The 15,197-nt window shown below is 34.3% G+C and overlaps 2 protein-coding genes across 2 annotated transcripts; both read right to left on the reverse strand.

The window, feature by feature from the left end:
* Positions 1–4,159: 4,159 nt before the first annotated feature.
* LOC105796339 (putative disease resistance protein At4g19050) lies at positions 4,160–9,748 on the reverse strand. Its single transcript, XM_052628311.1, has 8 exons — positions 8,072–9,748; positions 6,789–7,978; positions 5,918–5,986; positions 5,718–5,859; positions 5,233–5,480; positions 4,558–4,758; positions 4,311–4,387; positions 4,160–4,191 (listed from the first exon to the last, which is right to left on the reverse strand). The coding sequence occupies exons 1-8, from the start codon at positions 9,746–9,748 to the stop codon at positions 4,160–4,162; spliced, it is 3,636 nt and encodes a 1,211-aa protein (XP_052484271.1).
* Positions 9,749–9,857: 109 nt separating this feature from the next.
* LOC128039785 (putative disease resistance protein RGA3) lies at positions 9,858–13,429 on the reverse strand. The gene is made up of 2 exons (XM_052628312.1): positions 11,525–13,429; positions 9,858–11,432 (listed from the first exon to the last, which is right to left on the reverse strand). Exons 1-2 carry the CDS (start codon positions 13,427–13,429, stop codon positions 9,858–9,860), a joined length of 3,480 nt encoding a protein of 1,159 aa, XP_052484272.1.
* Between the last annotated feature and the right edge of the window lie 1,768 nt (positions 13,430–15,197).

Here is a 15,197-nt window from a genome sequence, read left to right on the forward strand (position 1 = left end):
TTACTCAGCTAAAAATATTTTATTTTGTCTGCTAAAAATTATTAGTTAAGTGATTTTATAAAATATTTATTATTATTATTTTTTATAAACTTGATTTTTATAAAAAAAAAACAAGTACTTTCAAAATAAATATCGTATATTTTAATAAGAAAACAAATGATTAAATGGTTGTATTTAATTATTAAGTTAGAATTATCCAATGTAAGATTAGTTAATCATGATTTTATATTATTCTTTTCCAATCTAATCTCCATTTTATTAGAGATATTTCTTCCTAACTAAAATATAACTATATATATTGCTAAATGTTCGATGTGAAATGATTTTAGTTTTTTTATTTCATTTTTATTTGCTATAATTTAGTCCTATCCAAAATAGATAGTTACCTATCAATATCAATTACTTTTTATTTATTTATTTATCAATTTTTTTAAATATAATATTTAAATATATCAAATGGTTTATATTAAATATTTTTAAATATAAAAGCATTAATTGATTGTATAAAATTTCATCATTTAACAAATCTCAAGTAAACCTTAAATCCTAAACCATTTAATATATATAAATTCAAAAAACTAGTTAATCTAAACCCAAAACCCTAACCCGGCCCCGAATCTCTAAACCCTAAATCACTAACCACAAACCCCTAACCTCTAACCCCTAACCACAAACATTTAACCCTTAACTACTAACCCCTAAACCTTATTTAATATATAGATTAAAAATACTAATTAATCTAAACCCTAAATCCTAACCCAAATACCTAACCCCTAACCCCTAAACCTTATTTAATAAAAATTAAAATACACTAATTAATCTAAACCCTAACCTGACATCGAATCCATAAACCCTAAATCCCTAACTCTTAATCTCTAACCCTTAATCCCTAACCCCTAAATCACAACCCTTAAACCAAAACCCCTAATCCATAGTCCCTAATTCCATAATCTATAAACCTTAAAATTCTAACTCCTAAAGCGGCCTTAAATCCTAAATTAACCATATATCCTAAACCATATACCCTAAACCATATATATTAAACCCTAAACTATAATGACAATTACTTAAATATTTTAAAATTAATACTACCGTATCTTTTACAATTATATATGAAATTATTTAATATATAAATTAAAAATCAATTAGTCATGTACCCAAAAAATTTAAAATTATTTTAAATAATGTATTTTAATTTTTCCATTTTTAACAAATATTTTTCTATGTTTTTTATTTCAATTTATTTATACGTGTCATTATTTCAAATTTATCCATTTTAACAAATATTCAATTAAAAATAAATTGAATTTTAATTAATATAAATAAACAATTAAATAGCAATTAGACAGATAAAATGTTTTTGCGGCGCTTTTTCAAAAACGCCGCTAAAGCCAAGAGCATTAGCGGCGCTTTATAAAAAACGCCGCTAAAGCCCAGAGCATTAGCGGCGCTTTACGAAAAACGCCACTAAAGCCCAGAGAATTAGCGGCGCTTTTACAAAAATGCCGCTAAATCCCAGAGAATTAGCGGCGCTTTTCCAAAAAACGCCGCTAAAGCCCCGAATGGTCTAAAAACGATGCCGTTGGGCTTAGGTTTTTTGCGGCGTTTTCCCTAAAGCGCCGCTAATCCTCTATCTTTAGCGGCGTTTTTTATCCAAACGCCACTAAAACTGCCGCTGAAAGCCTATTTTGGTGTAGTATAGACGGAGAGGGTTAAGTGTCAGCTTGTTTAATGTTTTACTATATGTGAAGGTTCAAGATCCAAAATACGATGTTTATTTTAAGTTGTTGAAATCAGCAATTATAAGAACAATTGAGAGTCGATTTAATATGGAGGAAACCATATGGAGGAAATCAAGCTGTCCGAATGAATTATTATCTCATGAAAAGATGGATGTGCTTGAACTTCCAGTTTTAGTTTCAAAATGGAATAGGTTTGCTCGAGAATATACCATTGGGTAGTCAGTTTGACCTGCATCAATGCGAAGTTCCACATGATATCAATTTATGCTTGTAGAAGTGGGACTTGCTGTATTTTTCCTTTTTTTTCACCTCAATTGTTGAAAATAAAATAGGCATTATTGAATCCCTTAACTGATGCTTTGGTGTAACCCTACAGATGCTTTGGCAAAAGCTAGTCTGCCTGATGATTCTAGCAGTAAAGGTATTTACAGTATTCATCACCAATTCATTTTTTTGGTATATCCGCATTAATTCTCAATCTAATTGATTCAAAGACGTCAAAGCCATTATCTGGAACTATTCAAATATCATTGCATTTTATTTAAAACAACACCTTGCTAAAATACGTGAGCACTAAGGCTTCACTGTCTCATAACCTAACGCTTGTTATCACACCATCTCTGTTGTTGACTGTAAGTGAATTACTGATTTTCAATCCAAATATTTGCAAAATCTATCCTAGTATGTATCTGAAAAGATTCAAAGATGTTTGAAATAAAATTTTTGGAAATGACTGACTGACTAATGTTTATAACTTTTTTGAATTAATATATATTGATTTTGTATTACGAATATGATAATGAACGTATTTGTTTGTTAATAGAAGGTCCAAGTGGTTCCGGGAGTCGTCCATTCAAGTTATCGGTGATAATCTCAGTTATGAAGAAGAAACCAGAGAAGAAAGAAGAAAAAGTTGATGATGATACAAGCACTGTTCTCCTATCTTTGTGCCAAAACTACGATGAAAGTGATGATAAGTAGTGGTACTTTATTTTGGTGAATATCCTTGTATTGTCTTGTTTTAATGTTTGTATAGATTGTTAACTTGATTTTTTTTTTAGTTAAATTTAACCATTAATATTTTAAAAGAGTTGAATCATCACTTTTATTAGAAATACTAACTAAAATATTATTTTTGATGATATTGACGTGACAATTAGTGTGATAGTCAATGTATATTTCATATTGATACGGTACTATTTATTTTATATATACTATATTGACAAATAATTTAAAAATTATAAAATATCAAGATTATAAAAATTATGAAGAGAATAAAAAAAAGAGAGCTTGAAGTAAGTGTAGAGTGTCATGCAAATTGTTATGTTTAAAAATTGTAATGTTTTAGTCAAGATTTCATTATAAACAATAAGTCCAACTCTTTTGTGAAAAATTGGTGGTGAAATGTACCTCTTTTAAAAGGTTGAGGCTAAATTTAGCTAAAAAAATAATAGTCATATTGATAAAAATGTAAATATTAAGTGCTAAATTTATCATTAAGCAAAAATAAAAGGTCAATTTATGTATTAGTTGTTTGATTACCTTTCAAATATTGAAATTTCAATCCTAATTTAAATAGTAATGATTAAATTTACTTGGTTGAGTTTTATCATTAAACTTGCATTATGCGTAAAGTTGTAAATTTAATTCATATATTTCGTTTGGATATTTTTAATTTTTTACTTTGCAATTTTTGAAAATTTAATCTTGGTGTAAACAAGATCTATTAAATTTATTAATTATTTTTGTGAGTAATAAATGAAAATAATAAATTGACATATCATTTCATGTGTACTAATACCGAAATTTTACAACTCAAAAGGAATAGGAATTAAATGGACCCAACTAAATTATGAAAATAAAATTTATAATTTACGGATAATATAAGGACTAATGGCACAATTTAAGGTTAAATACAATTTAAGTTCCAGCATACGGCCGCAAAGAATCTTTAATTCATTATTGGTCACTGTTTAAACATTTCTCAGTCCTATACTTCTAACTAAATAACTTTCCCAATCATTTCCCCTTCAAAGCTTAGATCCAAGCTGATGAACACAATTCAGTTTACTTACAGTTTTGCACTAAAAAAAGTAGTTCCTGACTTAACAAATAAAATGCTCTCCAATTTCTACAATTAACCTACACTAGTCGTTCACTATATATGCATAGAAGGGACGTTCAAGTACAATCAATGACATTCACAAATCCCACTAAAAACATCTTACTGTCATCAAATTCCTTGAAGATCAAATCTTCTATTTAAGAGAACTTTGATTCTCGCATGTAAAGTCTGCACTGAAGTATCACCGTTGAAGCTGACAATTATAATCGGCACTAACAAGTTTAAATACAGGGCAGCCAACTTTTTTTTTCTGATGATTTTGGATTATGACATGGAAGCTCAAATCTTCAACTTAGCTAGATACACAGATGCGAGCTCCTTTTCCTGCTAAAATCCAAACACAGTATTTATGATATACTAAGTTACTATTTTTAATTCCAAGGCAATCCAATTGGTGAACTCAATAAGTTTTGGCTCCTAGAAATTCTACGAGGGAAAAGTACCTTTGTGAATAGCTTTTCCAATCAAATCTGGTGCTGGTCCTCTCCGATCATGGCTAAGTCCTTCTAGCTTACTACCCCTTCAGATAAAGCAAAATCATATATCTTTACATGAAGAAAAAAAATTTACCCTTGGATTTGAATTTTAGTTGTTTTATCACTAACCTATGTGAAGCATGTCCGGATAAAGGCATAGGTTAAGAAAGAGAATGGTGGTAAAGTGGCAAGATGCTGCAATGAACAACCATACAATATGTTGTCAAGGACAGGTGATTTGGTAGCCAAGGTTAGTTCCATAAAGGGGTGGCAATTGTAAGTGCTTCCCTCAGGAGCAAAACAAGAATGGCTTTCAGGAACAGAACTAAATTCTGGTCGGATATCACGAGAAACCTTACTCACAATCCTTGATGCTTCAGACAAGTAGGAAAAACAATTGGGTGATGTTGCATGACTGAAGACAACAAGGCAAAAGAAGTGGTCAAAATGCATAAACAATGATAATTACCTAGTGAGTTGATATATAAAAATTTTTCGTAAGCAGTCTTCCTGTTTAGTTGACTTACTATAACAGTTGATGCCTTTTGGAAAAATGCAGCTTTTTCCCGGCTAATCTGTCAGAAACATTTTATGCATAGCAAAACTAAATCTGTACAAGTAGTCACAGCTGACTTGGACCTTTTCTGTGACTGCAATCAAACACAGCTCAATAGCATCAAGTAGTCACGCCATTCATGTATGGTGTATGAGCTTTTCCAATACCCCATATATGGTGCTGCGCCCCTCTGGTCTTGGCTGAGGCCTTTTAGCTCACTAGCTCATCTGATAAAGCAATATCATAAATCTTTACATAGAGAAAAAAAAGTTTAAATCCTCAGATTAAAATTTACGTTGGTCATCACTCATCACTGGCCTATCTGAAGCATGCCTGGATCTCTTGTATCGAAGATTCTTGCAAGAGACTTCCTCTATGATCTTAAGTAACACCACTTCTCTGCAGGGAGACACTTTGCCTGCCAATATGCAAAAGGCTAGGCTAAGAAAGAGAATGGTGGTAAAGCAGCAAGATATGATGAACAAGCATATGATATGTTTGTCAAGGACAACTGACTTGGAGAAACATGTAACAAGGTTAGTACCATAACGGGTGGCTATCCTAAGTGCTTCCATCAGGAGCTAAACAATAATGGGACTCAGGAACAAAGCTAAATTCCAGTTGGATCTCATAAGAACCCTTATTCATAATCCTTGATGCTTCAGACAAGTAGGAGATATATTTAGCAAATGTTGCATGACCAAAGACATTACAAACAAGTTAAAATAAGTGATCAAAATGCATAAACAATGGTAATTACCTAGTGAGTTGAGTTTTGAAAACATTTCTTAAGCAGTATTCTTGTTTAATTGACCTACTATAATAGTTGATGCCTTCTGGAAAACAGAAAGAGAACGGAGGTAAAGCGGAAGATAGGCTGGCTGCAATGAACAAGTACGTGATATGTTGTCAAGAACAGCTGATTTGGGTAAAAATGGAACATGGATGGTAGTACCATAACTTCCATTGGAAGCAAGCTAAGAATGGGCTTCCAGAAGACAAGAACGATGATGAATACCTCACAGATGTGACTAGAGCTTTATACGTAGTAATCCTTAATGGTTCAGATAAGTTGCTAAACCAAAGACTTCATAAGCAAGGTAAAACAAGTGGTCAAAACACAAAGAATGTTCAATTATATAGTTTGTTAAAATTTGAAATAAATTTTTAAGTAGTCTTCATCCAAGAAAAACTAAAAGTTAATAAATTGTAGTGTCATCAATTACATGGAAAAGAAATTGTGACCAGGACTTACTTTTTGATGGATAAATTTAGTTTCTACGTTCTCTCTATGACTGATGAGTCTTTGAGCTGTACAAGCTAATTAGTGAATCCTGCAAAATAAAGCCAAAAAATCTGACATATGGATTAATCAACCAAATTTGTGAACAAATAACCTTTCATTTTTTAAAAAGAATAAATAAAAAATCCTACCAAGTTGAAGGGAAATATCTTGTCTAAATGGAGAAATCGACCAAAAACTTGAAAGAATTGCCAAAATGACTATATATACAAAGGGACTTCTCATATCCATGAAATGTTTATCCAAGCAAAATTAAAAGGTTGTCTACTAAAATGCAAAGATAATCACAGGAAGAATGAACTGATGTAAATTGCATTAAAAAGAAATGGGGATAAAAAGCGAACTTACTTTTCTATCTATATATTTACTTCTGAGACGATAAGTCTATGAATCATTCATATCCATCCAAATCCTGTAATGGTCTGGCGAAAATGCCCCATAAAATGGAAGTTTAGTTTGAAACTAGACAAAAGAGTTTAGGAGGAAAAGAACAAGGAGAATAATTATAAGAAGAATTTAGAGAAAATGACATTCTTTTATCAAAAGCAAAAAGTACAGGTGTTTTGGTTTCAGATATTGAACTTACCGCTTGCACATAATTGAGATTCTACAAATGTGGGAAATCTTGGACCACTCAGGACCGCTTTCCTTGGAACATCTTGCCTCTAATCGAGGACACTCTGAAATTATAAATGTTGTTAATTTGGAGAGGCTTCGCATAACACGTTCAGAAGGCAGATACATGAGCTTATCGCATGAAACGATTCTCAGACACTTTAAATAGGAGAGGTTTCCCAACCAATCAGGCAAGGCTTCTATGCCGTGAAACCTCTGTATCTCCAGTTCTTCAAGGGCAGTGAGGTGTAGGAGTTGGTAAGGAAGAGAACGTAGCTTTTCCCATCCAAGCAAACGCAATTCTTGAAGTCTGAGATGTTGGATGGAATCCATACCTGGGAATTCTTCTAGCTCTTCTGAGAAACCACCAATATCTAACCTTCTCAAGAAATCAAGGCGGCCAAGGAGGTCAATTGGAATGCTCCTCAATGTTGGACACCTTTTGATTGTTAAATGATCAAGAAAACACATGTCCCCCAGACTTTCTGGAATCGATCTTAGATCAGGCAAATCAGATAGTGTCAGATTGTGAAGGAAATCATTGGGTTGCAGCAAATCTGGTAGCAGACGAGTTAAACCTTCGCCTACACCAGTGAAGTCTAATTCCGTGAGATAAGCATTATGTACTCTTGGAATGGGCCCCAAATTCGGGCAGTTCACTATCCTCAATTTTCTGAGAAAAGTGAAGGTAAGCAGTGCATCTCCTATTTGGCGTAATTTTTTACATGCAATAATTTCAAGCTTTTGGAGAGTTGCGTTCCTTCCTGTTATTCGAACAATTTCCAGATTGTTGCAGTTTGATATATTTAAAATATGAAGAGAGGAAAATCCTACTAAATCTGGAATGGAATTTAAGTTACCACAATGGGATAGTTTTAACTTTTTGAGGCAAGTGGCTGTAGACAACCCATCTCCTATCTTGCTTAATTTAGGACACCAGGAAATGAGAAGCTTCTCAAGAGATGGACATCTTCCTCTTATCAAAACAGTTTTCAGTTCATGACAGTTTGATATATCTAAAATTCGTAGAGAGGAAAATCCTTCCAAATCTGGAATGGAACTTAAATTAGCACAACCAATTAGCTTTACTTTTTCAAGACTAGTGGAGGTAGACAACCAGTCTCCTATCTTGCTTAATTTTGGACACGAGAAAATGTAAAGCTTTTCAAGAGATGAACATATTCCTCTTACCGGAATAGTTTCCAGTTCGTGGCAGTCTGATATATTTAAAATTTAGAGAGAGGAAAATCCTACCAAATCTGGAATGGAACTTAAATTAGAACAACCACTTAGCTTTAATTCTTCAAGACTAGTGGAGGTAGACAACCCATCTCCTATCTTGCTTAATTTTGAACACGAGGAAACGTGAAGCTTTTCAAGAGATGAACATCTTCCTCTAATCGGAACAATTTTCAATTCGTGGCAGTCTGATATATCTAAAATTCGGAGAGAGGAAATTTCTTCCAAATCTGGAATGAAACTTAAATTAGCACAACCACTTAACTTTAATTCTTCAAGAATAGTGGAGGTAGACAGCCCGTCTCCTATCTTGCTTAATTTTGGACACGAGGAAACGTGAAGCTTTTCAAGAGATGAACATCTTCCTCTTATCGGAACAATTTCCAATTCGTGGCAGTCTGATATATCTAAAATTTGGAGAGAGGAAAATCCTTCCAAATCTGGAATGGAACTTAAATTAGAACAACCGCTTAGCTTTAATTCTTCAAGAATAGTGGAGGTAGACAGCCCGTCTCCTATCTTGCTTAATTTTGGACACGAGGAAACGTGAAGCTTTTCAAGAGATGAACATCTTCCTCTTATCGGAACAGTTTTCAATTCGTGGCAGTCTGATATATCTAAAATTTGGAGAGAGGAAAATCCTTCCAAATCTGGAATGGAACTTAAATTAGAACAACCACTTAGCTTTAATTCTTCAAGAATAGTGGAGGTAGATAACCCGTCTCCTATCTTGCTTAATTTTGGACACGAGGAAACGTGAAGCTTTTCAAGAGATGAACATCTTCCTTCTATCGGAACAGTTTCCAGCTCGTGGCAGTCTAATATATCTAAAATTCGGAGAGAGGAAAATCCTTCCAAATCTGGAATGAAACTTAAATTAGAACAACCACTTAGCTTTAATTCTTCAAGACTAGTGGAGGTAGACAACCCGTCTCCAATCTTGCTTAATTTTGGACACAAGGAAACATGAAGCTTTTTAAGAGATGTATATCTTCCTCTTATCGGAACAGTTTCTAGTTCGTGGCAATCTAATATATCTAAAATTCGGAGAGAGAAAAATCCTACCAAATCTGGAATGGAACTTAAATTAGCACAACCACCTAGCTTTAATTCTTCAAGACTAGTGGAGGTAGACAGCCAGTCTCCGATCTTGCTTAATTTTGGACATGAGGAAATGTGAAGCTTTTCAAGAGATGGACATCTTCCTCTTATCGTAATAGTTTCTAGTTTGTGGCAATCTGATATATCTAAAATACGGAGAGAGGAAAATTCTTCCAAATCTGGAATGAAACTTAATTTGGCACAATCACTTAGCTTTAATTCTTCAAGACAAATGGAGGTAGATAACCCCTCTCCAATCTTGCTTAATCCATTGCACTTAGAAATGCAAAATTCTTTAAGAGATGAACATATTCCTGCTATTGGAACAATTCCCAAGCTTCCGCAATCAGAAACATAGATACTTCGAAGAGCGGAAAACCCATTTAAATTTGGAATTGAGAACAAATCTCCACACTTCACTATAGTTAGCTCCTCAAGAACCGTGGAAGTAGCTAGTCCATCCCCGATACTGCTTAATCGTGAACAATCCTCAATACAGAGCTTTTTAAGAGATAAACATTGTCCCGTCAGGGGAACACTTTCCAATAAGGGGCAGTTAGAAACAAGCAACTCTTCTAAGCAAGGAAACATGATTGCTGCTGTGGCTGCTGTCCATTCTTTCAGATTTTCCAGTTACCGTATGATGAATGTTTTTAATGCAGGAAACACCTCAATCTCACCGTGACTATTTCCATCTCGCTTAATTTTGGACATGAGGAAACACCTCAAGACTAGTGGAGGTAGACAACCAGTCTCCTATCTCGCTTAATTTTGGACATGAGGAAATGTGAAGCTTTCTAAGAGATGGACATCTTCCTTTTATCGGAATAGTTTCCAGTTTGTGGCACTCTGATATATCTAAAATTCGGAGAGAGGAAAATCCTACCAAATCCGGAATGGAAGTTAAATTAGCACAACCACCTAGCTTTAATTCTTCAAGACTAGTGGAGGTAGACAACCAGTCTCCTATCTTGCTTAATTTTGGACATGAGGAAATGTGAAGCTTTTTAAGAGATGGACATCTTCCTCTTATCGAAATAGTTTCCAGTTCGTGGCAGTCTGATATATCAAAAATTCGCAGAGAGGACAATTCTTCCAAATCTGGAATGGAACTTAAATTAGCACAATCATTTAGCTTTAAGTCTTCAAGACTAGTGGAGGTAGACAACCCGTCTCCAATCTTGCTTAATTTAGGACACGAGGAAATGAGAATCTTTTTAAGAGATGGACATCTTCCTCTTATCGGAACAATTTTCAATTCGCGGCAGTTTGATATATCTAAAATTCGGAGAGAGGAAAATTCTTCCAAATCTGGAATGGAACTTAATTTAGCACAATCACTTAGCTTTAATTCTGCAAGACAAATGGAGGTTGACAACCCCTCTCCAATCTTGCTTAATCCATTGCACTTAGAAATGCAAAATTCTTTAAGAGATGAACATATTCCTGCTATTGGAACAATTGCCAATCTTCCGCAATCAGAAACATAAACACTTCGAAGAGCGGAAAACCCATTTAAATTTGGAATTGAGAACAAATCTCCACACGTCACTATAGTTAGCTCCTCAAGAACCGTGGAAGTAGCTAGTCCATCCCCGATACTGCTTAATCGTGAACAATCCTCAATACATAGCTTTTTAAGAGATAAACATTGTCCCGTCAGGGGAACACTTTCCAATAAGGGGCAGTTAGAAACAAGCAACTCTTCTAAGCAAGGAAACACGATTGCTGCTGTCGTTGCTGTCCATTCTTCCAAATTTCTCATTTGCCGTAGGATGAATGTTTTTAATGCAGGAAACACCTCAATCTCACATTGACTACTTCCATCGCAATAAAACTCATTACCGATGCGTTTCAGCTGCTCCATATTCCTCAGTGCAAGAAACTTGAGACTCTGCAGTTGGCCCAATGGTGGAAGACATTTACAATTGATGCAATTGTTTAATTCCAACTCCATCAAATTGTCAAGAAGCAGTGAACCAATATTAGAACCATGAACAGGTCTTGACATCCAAGATGGGAGATTTTCTCCTCCATAATTCCAAACAATTAAGCTTTGCAAACCTGAGGGGGGTTGAAGACCTTCCAGCACTTCCTCACAGGTGTCATTGCTAAATTTTGACCATTCAAATATTACCTTGCACAATTTTGTTTTAAGCCGTAGATTTGCTTTGCCAGCCTCTTCCTTGTCTCTAACACTTTGAAGATCGCATATCTTCAATTGTCCACCAAGTTCGTTGAGGCATTCTAGAGCATCGAGATGAAGTTCGTTATCCTAACAAAAAACATTGGCAATGTTTGGAGAGAAGTTAGGTGTCGAAGCTCAATTGGTTGAGAACTTTGCTGGTCAAAATGGATGTGCTTCACGCTTATCAAATTTCTCAATCCATCTGGAAATGCGATTTCCCTACAACCCATGAACCTTAATGTTTGTAACATGTAGAGTTTGGTTATGGATTGAGGCAGCACTTTGATAGAAGTCTTCGAGATGTCCATATACCTCAAGTGCTTCAATTCGCCGAGGGAAGCAGGCAACTTAAGAATATAATCAGCACCGGAAAATTTTAGGACTCGTAAGCTTGTGAAGGTTCTTGACAATTTCTTGAACACATCAATCTCTGAGAACAAAGAGTGCAATTTTGGAGCAACAGCTGTTAAAATTATTGGTAAGGATTCCCCATCATAACCAATACTGAGATGCCGAATATGAGAAACTTCATCTGTGATGGAAATCGAATTTTCTTGGAAAATCAAAGTCTCAAATTTTGAGACAGACAAAGCCAGGTCATGCACCAAGTCATGCATCTTGCATGTCAAAATATTTCCGCACCTGTCCTTCCCCACATCTTGGAATAAGGAATTTGATAACAATTCATGGAAATATCTGTTACCAGTATCCATCATTTCTTTAGAAGCGCCAAGAAATCCTTCAGCCATCCAGAGTTGGATTAATTGCTCCTTTCTAAAGCAAAAATCTTTAGGAAACATGGCGCAGTATGCAAAACACTTCTTCAAACATGGAGAAGACAAGTGGTCGAAACTTAACCTCAGCACGCTATAAACCGAATCCCATACATCACTTTTTTGAATTTTCAACCATGCAGCCCGACTCCTTTCGATTTTGCGCATTGTCCCTCCAATAACTTTTGCTGCTAAAGGCACACCGTGACATTGTTTAGCAATTTCCTCGCCAATTAACACTAAGCTTGGAGATATTGGGGAGTCTCCACATGCTTTTTCTTTAATTATGGACCAGCACTCCTCATATTTTAATTTTCCAGGCTGATGCCTTTGATTAGGAAGTGTTTCCACTTTTAATGCCACATCTTCAATGCGGGTTGTTACAATAACTTTATTCCCCCGATTCTTATTAACCCCTTCCAAACACCGCATTAGTTCATTCCATTGTTCAACATCCCACACATCATCAAGTACAAGAAGATATTTGATCTGTTCATTTCCCCTTTTGGCCTGCTCAATCTTCCCCTTCAGTTTCGCCGTTAAAGCATTCAAGTTTTGAGGTATCGAGGTGTGCTTATAATTCATATCATGCTCCAGCATTTCTCTTAAAATTCTTTTGACATTGAAATCATCCGAAACACACACCCAAAATCTTACATCAAAACGCCTTTCCACATCCACATCATGGTAAACTAGCCTTGCTAAAGTAGTTTTCCCGATACCCGCCATTCCAACTATAGGCACAACAGAGACAGTTCGATCATCTTGGGGACTGAGTAACATGTCAACAACTTTTGAGACATCATTTTTCCTTCCAACAATGTTTGAGTCATCCAGGAAGGAGACTGTCTCCACATTTGATGGAATAAAAATTCTTTGATCTACGGCTAACTGTTGGAGACCATAGTCTTTGGCTATTTTGTTAAGGTCGTCCAAGGAATTAAGGATGTCCTTAACTTTATTAGCCATGTTGTGCTGAAATGTGACAGTAGATGGAAGGTCTCGTACCTTTCTCAACATCTGATCCCCAGTCTCCACTTTCTTTCTGAGAAACTCATAAGCAATCTCATCCAGGACATCATCAGCCTCATAAGCAACATCTCTGAGCCTCTTCAACCAAAGCTTCACTGAGTTCATTTGCTTTTGGTTTCCCTCTGCATCTTGCAAGAAAGCTCCAATCATTTCTAGTGAGTTACCAAGCCTCTGCATGTCATCCTTGAAGCCCCATCCAAGGCTTATCATCTCAACCGCAACTGACGCCGCTTTTGACGCCACTTCTCCCACAACAGCACTAACGAAAGCTTCAGCCATCTTTGCTTCAAAAATAAAAAGCTTGAAATGTTAGGGAAAGCTCTTCACCCTATATCAAAGAAGCGAAGAACATTTGTAAACGAAAAGCAACAGATAATTGAAATGGGTGAAAGATCATACCGAGTCAAGGAAACGAAATGCAGGAGAGATCTGAAGATGAATTGCGTTTGGTAAATGCAAATTGCAAAGTCAATGAGCATTAAACTATATGTTAACCCCGCTGACGAGAATTACAAAAGACCATTAAACTATTATTAATAAGTAATTTTGGATAAGGTAAATTACACTCATGATCATTATACATTATTAAGTTTACCTTTTGTCCATTTAATTTTAAGAAGTTATAAATAGACCATTAAACTATTTGAAAGTTTCCGTTTAAGTCACTTAACGATTTAAAAGTTTTTATTTAAGTCATTAGGTTATGTTCTTTTTATTAAAAGTTTAGCTAGCAAATTCCAATTGGTGGTCTGATAATCGGTACGATGGATCCATACCTATCAACGAGTGGAAGAAGAAAGCTGTTTGGATTTTGATTTGCAGATTTATGATATTCAAAGTTGTTTCATGAAAAAGAAATGAATTGTAGAAAAGGAGAATGAGATTTTTTTTTGGGTGTAGCCGGTACAAACAGAGAACTGCACACAATAATGATTTTAGCAACTTAATGACTTAAATAATATTTTAATGATCATTTTGTAACTTTTTGAAGTTGAGTGACTAAAACATAATTTACTAATAATTTAGTAACCTTTGAGTAGTTTACCCTAAAATATTATAAACTTAAATTCTAATATTATTAATAAACTTTAATTCAAAATTAATAGAAAGTATTAAATTAATATATATAATAATTATTTAAATATTAGTAACTAAATTGTGCTATTAGTACCTGTACTTTGTCAAAGTTGTGAAACTTAGTTCATGTACTTTAGTTTGATCAATTTTAATCCCTTTACTTTTTAAATTGGTTCGTTTAGTTCCTATACTTTTCGCACAAAAAATAGTAGTTAAATTCGATTGGTTAAATTTAATTACTAATTTTATACAATGCGTATAGTTGTAGATTTAGTACTCTTTCTCCATTTGAATCATTCTAAGTCCTGATACTTTTCAAATTTTAAAATTTCAATGACATTACAACCATTAATTCATTAATTCATTAGGGAAAGCTCTTAACTCTATATCAAAGAAGCGAAGAACATTTGTAAATGAAAACGAAATTAAAGCAACAGATAATTAAAAAGGGTGAAAGATCATACCGAGTGAAGGAAACGAAATGCAGGAGAGATTTGAAGATGAATTGCTTTTGGTAAATGCAAATTGCAAAGCCAATGAGCATTAAACGATCAGCTGCCCCCACTGACGAGAATTACAAGAGACCATTAAACTATTATTATTAAGTAATTTTGGATAGGGTAAATTACACTCATGACCATTATACTATTATTAAGTTTACGTTTTGTCCTTTTAATTTTAAGAAGACCTTTAAACTATTTGAAAGTTTTCTTTTAAATCATTTAACTATCCAAAAATTTTTATTTAAGTCATTAGGTTATGTTCTTTTTATTAAAAGTTTAGCTAGCAAATTCCAAGTGATGGTTTGATAATCGGTACGATGGATCCATACTTATCGACGAGTAGAAGAAGAAAGCTATTTGGATTTTGGTTTTTAGATTTATGACATTCGAAGTTGTTTCATAAGAAAAAAATGAATGGTAGAAAAGGAGAATGAGAGTTTTTATTTATTTATTGGTGTAGGCGGTAC

Source organism: Gossypium raimondii, chromosome 3 (genome assembly GCF_025698545.1).
Source record: "Gossypium raimondii isolate GPD5lz chromosome 3, ASM2569854v1, whole genome shotgun sequence".
NCBI classification, from domain to species: Eukaryota; Viridiplantae; Streptophyta; class Magnoliopsida; order Malvales; family Malvaceae; genus Gossypium; species Gossypium raimondii.

Bases quoted from the DNA above. Each gene is read 5' to 3' on its own strand.
- LOC105796339 (XM_052628311.1), bottom strand. From the start codon at position 9,748: ATGTTTCCTTGCTTAGAAGAGTTGCTTGTTTCTAACTGCCCCTTATTG. The intron at 7,979-8,071 runs GTAGGATTTTCC...TCTCTTGAAAAG, and splicing joins TAAGTTCCATTCCAGATTTG to CTTTACATTTTCTCGTGTCC. The intron at 4,388-4,557 runs GTATGGTTGTTC...CTTTATCTGAAG, and splicing joins CCTGTCCTTGACAACATATT to GGGTAGTAAGCTAGAAGGAC.
- LOC128039785 (XM_052628312.1), bottom strand. From the start codon at position 13,429: ATGGCTGAAGCTTTCGTTAGTGCTGTTGTGGGAGAAGTGGCGTCAAAA. The intron at 11,433-11,524 runs GTGAAGCACATC...GTTTTTTGTTAG, and splicing joins GATTGAGAAATTTGATAAGC to GATAACGAACTTCATCTCGA.